Source organism: Halyomorpha halys, unplaced genomic scaffold (assembly GCF_000696795.3).
Source record: "Halyomorpha halys isolate HHAL.00 unplaced genomic scaffold, Hhal_1.1 Scaffold1526.1, whole genome shotgun sequence".
NCBI lineage: Eukaryota > Metazoa > Arthropoda > Insecta > Hemiptera > Pentatomidae > Halyomorpha > Halyomorpha halys.
In genome coordinates, this window is record NW_027106725.1 from 58,751 (window position 1) to 73,345 (window position 14,595).

General features: G+C 31.4%; 1 protein-coding gene across 1 annotated transcript; it reads right to left on the reverse strand.

Moving 5' to 3' along the window:
• Window positions 1-3,039: 3,039 nt before the first annotated feature.
• Window positions 3,040-13,296, reverse strand: LOC106689927 (odorant receptor 4). Its single transcript, XM_014435151.3, has 5 exons — window positions 12,397-13,296; window positions 11,023-11,122; window positions 10,826-10,930; window positions 6,204-6,359; window positions 3,040-3,720 (listed from the first exon to the last, which is right to left on the reverse strand). The coding sequence occupies exons 1-5, from the start codon at window positions 13,269-13,271 to the stop codon at window positions 3,664-3,666; spliced, it is 1,293 nt and encodes a 430-aa protein (XP_014290637.1). The 5' UTR covers window positions 13,272-13,296; the 3' UTR covers window positions 3,040-3,663.
• Between the last annotated feature and the right edge of the window lie 1,299 nt (window positions 13,297-14,595).

The following is a 14,595-nucleotide window of genomic DNA, read 5'->3' on the forward strand; positions in this document are numbered from 1 at the left end:
CTATATACTTATATATACTTAATGTGATAGATGCTATATACTTATATATACTTAATGTGATAGATGCTATATACTTATATATACTTAATGTGATATATGCTATATACTTAATGTGATCATCACCATCATGATCATGAGTGCTGCAACTCGTCGCTGAGTCTTGGCCTCCTCAATTAGTCTCGCGCATTGGTCGCTCTCTAGCAGCTGTTCTCCAGTTAGCTAGTCCAAGAAGAGCTCTAGTATCTTGCGTTGATACCATCCCTCCAGAGCAATATAGGTCTTCCAGCTCTTCTTTTTCTTTCTGGACGCGTCAGCATAATTTTACTCCCATCCATCCTCGCTACATGACCCGCCCATTTTAGACGCTGTATTCCAATGAACCGGTTTACGTCCCCATTATTAATGTGATAGATAAGAAGGTTAAATTAAAAGAAAACTGAGCAGAAAATTACTTTTATTAACTAACAAAGGTTTTATAAAGATTAAATTGTAATATACACACGTATATAAGAATGAATATATGCTTGTTTTTACATATGTGTTGAATTTTTATTTAGAATAAAATGTGTAATTTTAGTTTTTTATTGATTAAACTTTTTTTTTTAATATCAGTGCTCGTTCCCCATAGCAAGATAATTCTGGTGTAATCGACGTTCTACTGTTCAGAATATAGTACAAGAGGAGAAAAAAGGCAGTTATCTCACACCAATTACTTTAATGACAACTATATATAATTAATAGTCAAAATTGAGGAGTCTGCCAAGTATAGGTAGGGGGAATAAAAAATGGCGGGTGTTTAAAAACCTTAAAAAAATACTAATTTTTCATTCGGAGCTCTATATCTTAAAAACTACCCACAACAATAGAAAATCGAAAAGAACATTATTTAAAGAAGAGTAAATTTTCTGGAATATTAGCCCTAAAAGAGCTATTTACGTACAATAGTTTTCGAGATATAGCTTTTTGAAAAGCAAAATTTCTTTAAAATTTACTGAAAGATTAGTAGTTAGTTAATTTATTTTGAGAATTCTATATCTAAGGAACTATGTGACGTACAGATGTCTATTAGCACTCAAATTAAAGCTAGTTTAATGGACTATACAGAAGTTTAAACCTTTACCTTCGTAGGAATAGTAGTTTTCATGATATTTGCTTAAATAAATTGATTTATAGTTGTTCGGACAATAAGTTTGATTTATGAAAAACTTCATTTCAGAAACCATTGGACGTATCGTCTGCCAGCACTCAATTTAAAGCTAGTTACATTTACTACAAAATAGTTAATTATGTTTATCTTTAAAATCTACTAATCTTTCAGTAGATTTTAAAGAAATTTTGCTTTTTAAAAAGCTATATCTCGAAAACTATTGTACGTAAATAGCTCTTTCAAGGCTAATATTTCAGAAAATTTACACTTCTTTAAATAACGTTCTCTTAGATTTTCTATTGTTGTGGGTAGTTTTTAAGATATAGAGCTCCGAATGAAAAATTAGTATTTTTTTAAGGTTTTTAAACACCCGCCATTTTTTATTCCCCCTACCTATACTTGGCAGACTCATCAATTTTGACTGTCAATTGGGGTGAGATAACTTCCTTTTTTCTCCTCTTGGACTCTTGTACTAATAGTTTTGTTCCATTGTCTCCAATGGTTAATTATGTTGAATTTATTTTTGGTTTCCGAAACGATAATCGAATCTTAGTTCTTATCGCTCGAGTTTTAGTAATCAAACTGAGGGAGAAATACTATTTGGTTTTTAGTCAGTAGTTCGAATCCCTCTTCGTCTATGTCACTTTCCAGCCAATTTTCCAGCGTTCCATGCCATCCCTATGACAGCTTCAAATAGTTCGTATTTAAATGGAGAATAAAGCACAACTGAGTAAATAATTTTGTTTTTTAGGCCAGTAGGAGTTTCATAGAAAAACTTGAAAACGTTACCACTCTTAGAATATGAATTGGACAAGTAGTTGTGGGAAACATCTCATTCTTGCCGTGTTTTTCCATTCGTTATTTTATTTCTTTAATTTTAAGGACAATAGATAATTAAGAATAATGTAACCTGTAAAAATAATCCTACATATTCGTTTTTTAAAATAAATATTATACATAAAATAAATGGTGTAAAAATTGAAAAAAAAAATTGGCCCCTCGGAACTCCAGTTAATCAGAACCCCGATTAATATAGTCCCGGATAAAGGGGTTCTACTGTAGAATCGGTCTCCATTTTCTACCACACCACTCTTTTTTTTTTTCTTTATAAATAATTAAATTTCAAATAATTATCTAGATCATAGATCTTTAAATTTATTTATAGTTCTGGTGAAATATTTTAATATCATAGTTAGATAATTACTAAAACAGTGTTAGTAAGTATGAGGTTACTGTTAAGTACAGCTACCAACTCGGAAAATTGATACCACTGATACGAGAGAAGCCAATTAGTGGAAAATTTGTGTATCAGAGGTTTCTTGTTATCTATCTGTGCCTGAACCTTATGTATAATCTAGTGTTGACAAAATTATTTCTAGTGAAATTATCTATTAATATTAGTAAATTATTGATAATTTTACAATTTTGTCAATAATGAAGCGTAAATTGGGTTCAGGCAAAGTTAGATAGGAATAAAAGTTTTAATTTACAAAATTAGCAGTCCTTGCCATCTCAACCCCTCATGCATACAATTGCTTAAAACTACGTAAGACTTATTGATTGAATTTAATATCAATTAACTAAATAAAAATAAAATAAAATAAAGGATAATTCTACCTTACAAAGGTTTATATAAACATTATCAATTATTTTGAAAATAATTTTTTACTCTTCTACTCAAACGGCTGATAAATTTAAAAATTCAGCCGTAACCATTGTACCGTAGTGAATGTCTTCATGCTGGCTGGGATTACTTCACCAACGGTCATCGACATTGGTTTAAATATAATTTCTTATTTTTTCAAGTCATTTTTAAATCATTAAAACATGCTCAGGATAAGGTAAGTTACTAGGGCTCAGTAAGAAAGAAAATGAGAACAGTTTGATTGTTATTTATTGTTTTGTTTTTTTAATGATTATTGATACAACAATTGAAGTGTACTCTATCCAAAGTTAATTTATCCATTTCTCATTATTATTGATTTTTTTTTTTTTCACCCAAATGAATATTCTACATCTAAAAATTATTCAGTTTATTGGGGAACAATATTTTTCTTGTCAAATAAATATTGCAAATCAACATCTTCAACCTAAACCTTAAGTAGTTTTAAAAAGGTTAAAAATTGGGTTTTCACTTAAATGGATGAAAATACTGTAATTCGGAACTTAATACTAATGAATACTTATTTGCTAGAATTAACAATAAAATAATTTACAATGAGATACTAAAAAGAACAAACCAACATAAGTCTAACTTTATTCTTACAAAGAATAAAGTATGAGATAAATTGATAATTGAAAAGGTGGATAAATAATTATGTTTAGTTAAGATGATGATTAATGATGAGATTTATATGATATGCGTAGCGAATTTCAGAACGAGAATTTTGATAGATAAGAGTAGAAATTCAAAAAGTTTTATGAATGATGTCAACTTTGAAAACTCTCAGACTGAATATTTTGAGTGTTACAAAAATAAATCTGCATTCTCTTTTTGACGATGTCAATCAATGACTTTAACTTCCATCGAAAGCATTGACCAGGTTGTAGTATGAGTATGCACTATTCATAACCTGTAAAAGAAAAGGTTTTATAAATTACATCATTTATAAAATTATATGTGCGCGACAGTACCTAAGGAGATCTGACAAACGTACTTCTTAAACGATAGGTGGAAACAAAAATGCCCCAATCTAGATAGTGGATTGAATATAATCAAGACTTAAAATAAATCTGTTCCAATTCATACACGATGGAATAAAATACATAAACCAAACTGGACACTATATTATTTGTATATTTAAGTAAGATCTAAGAAAAAAAAAATTCAAAAGCGATTTTAGACTGTATCACTTACAGCATACATCAAAAGTTAATTGTCATTGTGTACGCCCATCCATTTCTGTGATTTCACTGTATTGTTCACCATTCTTGGGTGAACTATGAATATTTTTTTTATGAAAATGAATAGAAGAATTATTAATGATTTAATTTTACGAGGCCTGATTAAGGAACTGGAGTTGTCATGTTCGAGTAGTATTACAAAAGGACAAGAGGAGAATAAACTTTGTTGTAGTCACTACTAACCACTGTTTTCGTGATATTTGCCAAAATAAATTGATTTCGAGTTGTTTGAACGAAATTTCATGTGCATAATTCATATTTATATGCATTTATCACAAAAATTACTACCTCTAAGAAGGTAAACTAGTTTATAGTACATTAAATTATATAAGTACCTACCGTTCCCCCGACCCTCTTCTCCAATCAGTAGCCAATCAACTATCTACACCATATTATACATTAAATTATCTTTAATATAATTGCTGGCAGACATCTTTACGTCCAATTGTTCCTGAGCTATAGATTTGATAAACATAAGTTTTGTCCGAATAACTAGAAATCATGATGTTAATTTCTTTATTTGGCAAATATCATGAAAACTACTACTTCTACGAAGATAAACGTCCCAAAATACTTTATAGCACATTAAACTAACTTTAATTTGAGTGCTAATGGACATCAGTGTGTCTCACGGCTCTTGAGATAAAGATTCCTCATAATTAATGCACTAATTGCTGATTTTCCAGTATATTTATGAAATGTTGCTTTTTAAAAAACTTTTCTCAAGAAATATAGAACGTAAGCCGCTCTGCGAGGGCTAATATTTATGAAAATATACTCTACTTTATATGATGTTCTATTATTTATTAAATTGTATTATTATAAGGTTTTCTAGTGTTGTAGATTTTGATTTTGAAACAGCCACCATTCTTTATTTTCTCTTACTATACTTGGCAGACTCGTCAATTTTTACTAGTAATTATAAGTAGTTTTCATTTAAGTTGTCGAAAAGTAGTGTAAAATAATTTTTCATCCAGGCTATTGTACTAGATTTTGGCAGTAGTAAAATAAGATAAAAATCAAGAAAATCCAAAAATTCACTACAATATGGTATAATAATTCTTTGTTGTTTCTAATAATTATTTACGGGACTTAAATGGAGTAATCCTACTGTATGTAAGCGTTTCTTTACAATATCACTGCTGTGTTCTTAAGGGTAGGAGCTTAATGTTATATTAGTAGCTGAGAGCAATAATAAAAAATATTTGTTTTCAGAAGTTTCTAGTTTTTTTTATATCGCAGAGTTACCAGTAAAAGATTAAATATGGTAAACTTTTTAGGGGAAAAACAAAAAACAATATTTTCAGAAGGCTATAACTGTTGTTCTTTATATAGCAGCATCATATAGTGAACTATATAACGGCCAACAACAGGAAGATGATCATGTCCGTTATACGGAGGTTTTCGTTAAGAAGGTCTATATAAAAAGAATATAAAAATTCAACAAAATATTTATTTACATACCGGCATTTAAGTGTTAATAGCTCTGACAGTCTGTTAGTATAAGAACAAAAAAAACAAACAAACAATAATACGACTTTTATACTAATAAAAAATCTCATAGCTTTATTATAGCATTTTTTTCCCTCTGTCCTCGTTTTGTTGGATACATATATGATTTTTCTTACTTTAGATATTCTTTCGGAATATCTCTAGAACGATACGTTATTATTTATTTTTTTAAATGGTATAATGATTTTATCGGACAGTTTAAATGGCATTTTATTTCATTTTCAACCTAAACATTTCACGTGTCGATAAATACTACGCTTTTATTACACCAGGAAGAATGAACAACCCTCTTTTTAGAACGCAGACAATTGAAATGATGATAAGCGGCAATATTTCAAAACCCAATAAGATCTCATCAAAATCATACCACGCCATGCATATTAAAGGATTTTCTCTCTATCTAAGTGGTTAGATAAAAAAATGTACTCTGCTTGCCGCACTCTATGATTAGAGATTCGGAGGACCATTATTCCACAAGAAAGAAAATGGAAGAAGACATTACCACCCGATCGGAAATAACTTTTGCTTTCATGCGTCATAACTAGAATATTTCAGTGGTTTTATGTTTTAATTTTGAATTGCTAGAATATAGTATTTCATTTCCAATTGTGCCAGTATAAAAAAAAAAAGAATAACTTACTGTAGAAAAGGTCTCCATATTTGCTGGGACAACGCCACCAACCGTCATAGTCAGTGGCTTTAGCGTCATCTCCTGGAAGATCAACATATTGGATTTTACTTTATTATTACATAAATACCATTTGATACTGTATAACTTGAATCTGAGGTCAGAACTCTGAAAACGAGAACACAATGAGTCATTTATATTAATATATATATAGTAAGTTAAAATACTTAGAAAATTAGAAATACTAAAGAAATAAATAAGAACACCGTGAATGCTGTTAAATACATTATTAACAGAAACAGGAATTGTACAAAAACAACAACCCATAAATACATACATAAATGATCCAAGCAAGTATGGCACTTACATTATTTATCAGTGTTGTGGACTTATTATACTTGTAATTAAAGAATTCTTCAAGCACTTTACACTTGATGTTTTCTCTATCTTTCTTAAAAATATTCTGCCGAGTTTCATACTGGCTCTTCGATGTTTCTTCATGTATTATATGAATTTTTACTTGCTTTTTGCATGTTTCTAGAATGAATCGTCGAGCTCTTGTATCCTTTGTCTACCATTGCCTAATGATGGTATCAGTGGTATAGTCGGACAGGGTGTCGTTATCCCACAGCTGTTTGGCTTCCAGGGTAATTCTTAGTTCGATATCCCATAATTGGAAAGTGTCCTTGCCTTTAATGCTGTTAATTTCTTCAGTATCTGGGTCTTGCACATCACGGTGTTTCCGATACACATAAATTATTTTCCTTTCTTTAGTTTTCAAGGGCAACCAACGATTCCTGGGCCCATAACCTGTTAACTTTTTTAATTATTGAGTATTGTTTCTTATATTCTTTCTTCGGTTTTGAGGATTCTTCTTTCTAAAGGATATTCACACACAGCTACTTTTTTTGTTTTTACTTGACTTATTTATTCTCGTTCTTTTACATATATTTTGCATGCGGTGTGACATTTACAAAATTAAAATAACCTTTGTATTATCAACATCAAAATACTGTAAACTGTTTAGAACTAAATTATTATCAAGTTCACATTACTGTTATAATTAATCAATGATATGTATTTTATTTTATTTCAATATTGTTTTATGTTTTTTTTTTCATTTCCGTTTGTTTTTACCGAAATGTAAAACACAGTTGTAATGTAATTTGTCGTATGAAACATGTATTGTATAAGGTTGTAATCCAAAGCAGTATGGTGATTATTGTACATTTTGTATTTATGAAATGAAAACTTTTATCTTCATATACAATGGTACCCTGATTGGCGAGATGCTTAGAAGATCTGGGCATTTTGTGTCTAAGGGTGTAATATTTTGTGTTTTTTCCCGGAAAAAAACCTAATTATTATTATTATTATTAAAAAACATTATTATTATTATTAAAAAACATTATTATTATTATTAAAAAACTTTATTATTTCTTACTTCTTTATTTAATTATTGGCCAGCGTTATGGACATCTATCATCTGGTCTAATTTACAATGGTATTAGAAAAATAAGATTTTATCAACCACAAACAAACACGGCGATGCTTCACAATAGCTAGATTTAGGGATGTAGATAAATTAATAAATGTGAAAGTTTGATATAAATTAATATCTTTAATTATTTATACAGTGGATTAATCATTCAATTAATTGCTTATTATATCTATTTAGCTTATATTGGTAAATAACATTATATAATTAAAATACGTAGTAAAAAAAAAAGAAGTAACTTCAACACGACTAAACCAATCTACACGAAACTTGGGAGTGGTTTAGCACCAACCAAATCTAATTAAACAAATTTAAACCGCAGATATAATAAAAAACAATTGAAATGTTTTTCTTCAATTAAAACCAATATCTCGTCGTTATAATGGAATTAAATCTAAATGGTGGGAGAAAAAGAAAGAGAAAAAAATCATTCATATAAATTAAATTAAAAAATGTATACTTTTTTATTTCTTTGAAAACAGGTATGTAGAGGTTTAAAATGAAGCTATAGACGAATATGATTTGCTTTTTCATAAAACAATTTTTTCACTTACTTTACTGAAATTCTCTATGAGCTTTTTTAAATTTTTAGCTAAAAAAAAATTATTTAATAGAATCAGTGATATTTGCCCTGAAGTCACCAGCTGTGAAAGGACTAGCATCACCATCTTTTCAGATAGTCTGTCTGGAGTCTTGGAACCTTGGAGTCACCTAGGGTCACCTCTACATTGGTAAGAGAGTGTAAACAAGCCTTAGAATCATTAGCGTACTTAAAGAGCTTCAGCTTGTGGGAGTCCCAGAACATAAGGGAATCACAGGAAATGAAAAATCTGATCAGCCTGGTATAGGACCAGAACCATTCCTAGGCATTTCTAAAAGGCATCAGAGAAAATTAGTTCTTGATTGGACATGGAAGATAGCAGGTAGAGTGAGGGACTGTATGGGGCTGAGACAGGCCAAGATATTAATAACTAAACCCTCTGCTTCTTTTTTTTTTAATTTTAAGATTTATTTATTGATGGATATTACAATCTGCCACACAGTTGTGGGCAATAGGTAATAGTGATGAATGAATCTGATACATACTAAAATAAAAAAAAAAATAAAATAAAAAAAAATAAAATAAAAAAAATAAATAAAAATAATAATAATAATAAAAAAAACTCTCTTAAAATATAGACAAACAAAAGAATAGACAAGATGAACATAATCAAACTATCTCTATGAAAAATAAAATAACATAATGATAAAATAATATATACAATATTTACACAATCGACCTGAGGATCCCTGATCCCACTCTATCCCCGTGTGAGGGGTAGAGCAGAGCTCAAGAGATTCCAGGGCATCTCTCTCGCCGCATCACTGGTAATGAGCCAGTGGAGGCTGAGCAAGTGCGCTAAAGCCGCAAACACCTCTGCTTCTAAGTGGCCTAAACAGAAACGAACTCCAATTAATAGAAGTTCTAACACCTCAACGCAGACTTAAAAGATATCTTAAGATATGTGGAGTAGTCCATGATGGGGAAACCTGCTGCTTATGCGGACAGGCCCCAGAGACTTACATTACATAGCTGACTGTGGCAGGTATGCATGACAAAGATACAGGTTTTTAGGCTCTGATAGAATCACAAGAAATGAGGTTTTCTCTATAGATTGGGCGTCCCTTTTAAATTTCATTACACTTGAAGTTTTCTCTATCTTTCTTAAAAATGTTCTGCTGAGTTTCAAACTGGCTGTTCGATGTTTCTTCATGTATTATATGAATTTTTACTTGCTTCTTGCATGTTCCCAGGATGAATCGCCGAGCTTTGCATCCTTTGTCTTTCATTGCGAACGGTCCCTTTTAAATTTCACTAGAAAGTCGAAAAGGTTCGATATAGAGGAATAAGATATAAGGAATAAGATATAAGGAATAAGAACATAAAAGAGCAATTCCATTGCTTTGTCTTGGGGATGGCAAAAAGGACCAATAGGCCAATTGGTAATAATCAGTAATCTTTTGCTCTTAGTCTTCTGAGAGAGGCGAATTGATTGGCATAAAATAACTATGAAAAAAATATATACTTTCTGAGCTATGCAACAAAAATGCATACATTTTTTTTATAAGAGAAATCGGAACAGTCTATAATCTTCCAAGAAAAATTCTGAACATTATGAAGATGGAAGGTATGCGGAACGCAGCGCATTAAATACGAACAAACCAATATTTATTTTTATATAATAGATTCACTTCTGTAATGCACATTGCATATTTATAATAATTATTATGTGAAATGAGAAAAGCCAATTATTATTATATCTCTATGCATTTATCTTTTAATTATGTTTCATATCTCTTCCTTAAGGGATTTAATAAAAAAAAGTCATTTATTATTTCCGAAATAAATGTTTAACTAGAATATTCAACAAAATGTTTGGTTGATAAAATCTACTTTATCTGATATAATGGTAGATTGTACTAGAGGGTGGGCAGATGTTCCAAATGTCCCATAATTAAATAAAGAAGTAAGAAGTGACGGGGGTTTTTCCTTTAAAAAAAATAAAATGTCAATCATTAATCAATAAAGTGGAATCCTGTACATGCAAATCTTATGGTAAACTCAGGTTGGGAATTTTATATATAGGAATCTTATGTTCTTCTGGTTAAATCATTTTCCTCTTCTTGAGATACGCTAGCCAATTCCAGCTTCCTTAAAATTCTTTAGTCGAGTAAATTTGATTCTTGTGATACAAAAATAAACTTTTTTCACCAGCCTTTTTGAATGTCCCGAATCCGAAAGTACATTTTAAATTCTTTTTTCTAATGGTGGACGGTAAAAATGTTTATTTTCGCTCTGAGCGGTGAAAGTTATCTTCAATATCGATTCGATTGGTTTTGATGAAGCATAAAGCGAGATAAGGCATATAAAAAACATGCCCCTTAGTTAAATAATAAACAAGGATTAGGTTTATTATCAATAAAAAAATTGTTATCGTTTCTATCACCTCACCGAGGAATTAATTTTATCTCAATATTGCTCACAGATTCCAAGGTTAATCTAAGTTCAACAACTTGGTGATTGGTATGTACTAACTACGATAGAGCGTGTTTATGAAAATAATTTTGTGTAATACAATGAGACAGAAAGTTTTACCAGGTCGCTCAACCTCTGGCCGAAAACAGAGAAGAGGAACATATAGCCTACTTCAACACCACACAGTATCATCGAAGCTAATGTAGTTCCCGGCAATTCCTTCATCTAGAAAGATTAGAAAAAATATATATTAAATGAAGTTAAACAGTTTATCATTCCTTAAACTGTTAGGATATTGATGATGACGAAGCACTCACAGATCCAGCTGATATAAGGCTGAGAGCAATAACTATTGTTCCGGTGGTGTAGGCCAGGAACACGGGCACTGAAGCCAACTCTTCCAATATTTTGAAGGCCCTGAAAAAATATCATAAGCAATGGACTAATGAACATATAATTACAAAAATATACTTCAAAAACATGTTTTTAAAGTTTTTGATACATGTAGGAAATTACTCAACATGTCATAATGAAGTAAAAAATTGTAATTTATTACACAACGAGTTTATTATTTGTATTTAATTAATAAATTATGTAGTGTGTTAATATGATTATCCAACCGGCTTGGGCTCAAGGTCCAGAACAAAATTGTCTAGATCTTTGTTAATATAGATCAAATTAAGACCATATTTGTCAATTTAATTATCTAGAATAAGGTGTAGAGTAGAATGTTCCAGAAGATGTATAGTGTTCAAATTATTCCAAGAACTGACAAATAAGTGAACCGTGGAAACCTGCCAAATACCTTTATAAATATAATTATACTTTATATGTTCAATATTTCGTATCTTTGGTATTGTTTAATTGCCTGATTTCAATATTTTCTGTTTTGATTTGTGATTGAAATTTAAATGCCTTTCAAATGATACTAAAGGATTTTCCGTAAAACGCTTAATTTTTCAGTTATTCGCATATAAAGTTCTCTTTTCTTCATAACTCTCTTCTCTGGCTTTTCATAGAAATCTACATTTATATACCAAGAGTTGAAATATTTTAAACAGAAGGCTTCAGGTAAGTTTCAAGTTATTTGACTGTTTGAAAGCCCTCTTCAGATGTTTTGAACAAAAACAAGTTCTGCCCTTTTTTAAAGAAACTTTTATTTAGTTCACTATTCTGCAATGATGAATTGTCCAAATAAATAGATTTTTAATTATCGCTTCCTATTCAACAAAAAACGTGAATAAAAAACAAATACCTAACCGATTCCAAAAGAAACCTTAACTTAATTTTTAATAAATTATGGCTTATTTAACTTAAAACGTTTTTTAAATATAGGAGCTTGGAAGCTTTTAGCCCAGCAGGAGGGTAAGGAAAACATTAACAAGTACAGTAATATTAAAAAAAAAACTTTCTTCCATTAGTTGGAAAATATGTCCCTAACGATATATTTACGATAGTCAAGCCATATTTTATTGCCTTTATTATAAAGGAATCGAAAAAATTTCCTGGAATAATTTTTAAGTGATTGGATCTAATTAAACAAAAAAAGGGACACTTGAGAATCGAGTTCATTTTGAGTTCTAAATTTCATCCTTAAATATTGCTTAACGTTCATGAAACAGCATGCATATATTTACTATTTTTTCATCAATGGAATAATCATCAACAAAAGTAAGAAAAAGTGTCAATACCTCACAACGATCTGATGGTGCTCGAAATTTTTTCTAAGGCATATAGAGTAACAATAGGCATAGCGACTGTCGCCATATGAATCCTTCTTTTTGTCAAAATTCCCAAATAACTTTATTATCAAGTGCTCCGTTCTGCCCTCAATATTGTCCAATGAGCTGTGCAAGATTTTTAACTGAAGGACGACATTTTGAGAAAGATTGAGGAAAAGAAAACCACCTCCAGCAATAATGAGAGTTAAGAGAAGCCCACAAAGCATTTGCCCCAACAATGCGAAGTAATACCCGAATCCATCTTCAACGGGAAAAGGGTACGGTGCGTAGCGGTAGGGAAGGTTGTCAATAAAGATGTTGGCAGTCTTGCTGAAATCGAAAGATCCGGCGTTCATATCGACGATCGGTGCCATGATCAACACGGCACCCGCGGCTGCAACTACTCCGACGGGAATCATGAACATCTTACGGTTTTCTTGAGCCATGGCAGAACGAAGATGATCTTCGCCTATGATGGGGGGATCTTCGTAGTCAAAAAATTCATAAGACAACATCTTGTGGAACTGATACATCTTTTGGTGCTTGATTTGGAAGCAGATTGGTAAAATCATAGCTAATTGGACTAATAGGCTGAAGTGAACGCTTTGGCTGAAGAGGACCATGTTGATGTCGAAGAGGACTAATGTGCCGTTAACGAGGAGACTCCAATGATATGCAAGAATGACGACGTAAGTGATGAGCTGAAGGAAACTGAGGACACGGTTCTTTGGATCCATCCTGAGGTAGAGTGCGGATACTTGCATAATCCGGTAGTATTGCTTGTCGATGAAGGCTTCCACTGGACCGCTGTCTTCAGCCTCTTTAGACCCGTCCAAGAACCACATGTGACCTCTCAATCGAACCGAGGTGAATTCTGTACTAGATAGGCCTGTATAATCTAATATGTAAGATTGATTTCATATGACGTCCAAGTATTTGTTTTACAGTTGTTTCTGAAACTATTTTAATATTTGATGAATGATACTTTCATAGGTTAAATAAAAGTATGAGTCCTTACTGTCTCTAAATAAAATAACTCCTTGGTTAGATAGGGTCGAAACAACATACGTAAAATATTTTTAATAATTCACTAATCCACAGTCCCGGTGGTATCCCCACTGCCTAAACAATTTTTACCTTCTATGTATTGTTTTTTGCTCAATGTTTTGAAATATACTAGGAAATAAAGTGTTGTTTTTACACAGCCTCTATTCCTAAGGCTACTCAAATTAATTTTGTAAAATTTATGTGCTCTATTCAGCTTTGTCCTTTATAACCTTACTTAGGCATCTACTCTTACTCCCAACTGCGGGTCTATTTCCTTCCGAACCACACTATTAATTGCTTCAAGTAAGCAATAAACCAATCATTTACATTTGAAAAATAATTTTGGTTGGAGAAGGAAAAACTGATATTAAAGATGTGCCTATATGTGAGGGACCACAAAAACTGACACAGATAATATCTCCCTCACTTATAGGCACATCTTAAACCTCAACAAACGCTCTTAGCACTCACTTTAAGATCATTTTACACTACTCCCACCCTCTATATTTCCTTATATTTACCTGCTGTTATTTCTATGTCAGCTTACTGAGATTAGATCAGCTGATCGAGTGTATATGTATGTACTGTATGAATGTACTGAACCCAATAGAGCCAGTCTGTTACAGAAGTTCAAGCGTGTCGTATTTGATACCCTTTTCTCTTTTTTTAAAGTTTTGCGCTCGCCAATACATAAGTGGTGCTGAAACCCGGGAGATTTAGATACCGGAGTAATTTTTGTTTTCAAGAAGACTTTTTTTGTTTTGATTTTGTCTTATCCTTTTATTTCATCAAAATATGGCCAGTAATGGAATCATGAGAGCAGCAGTTCTGAACCTGTAGAATTGACACCAAAACAATCAACCTTTAGCTGCAGGGACCCCACCTCTAGAACAGATTCAGCCACTACCAGATGTCTCATTATCACAAGCTCATAATACGCCGCTAGAATGGATTAAGGGCCGTACGGCAACTGCCCAGTACCCGAGGAGGGCAATGTGGAACTTCAAAAAATTCACCAGAGAATTATTTTTATTTATTTATTTAATGTAATTTACAACTGTACAAAATAATACAATAAGTAAATATGTTGTATGTTTCATATACACTTGAAAATCTTGGGAA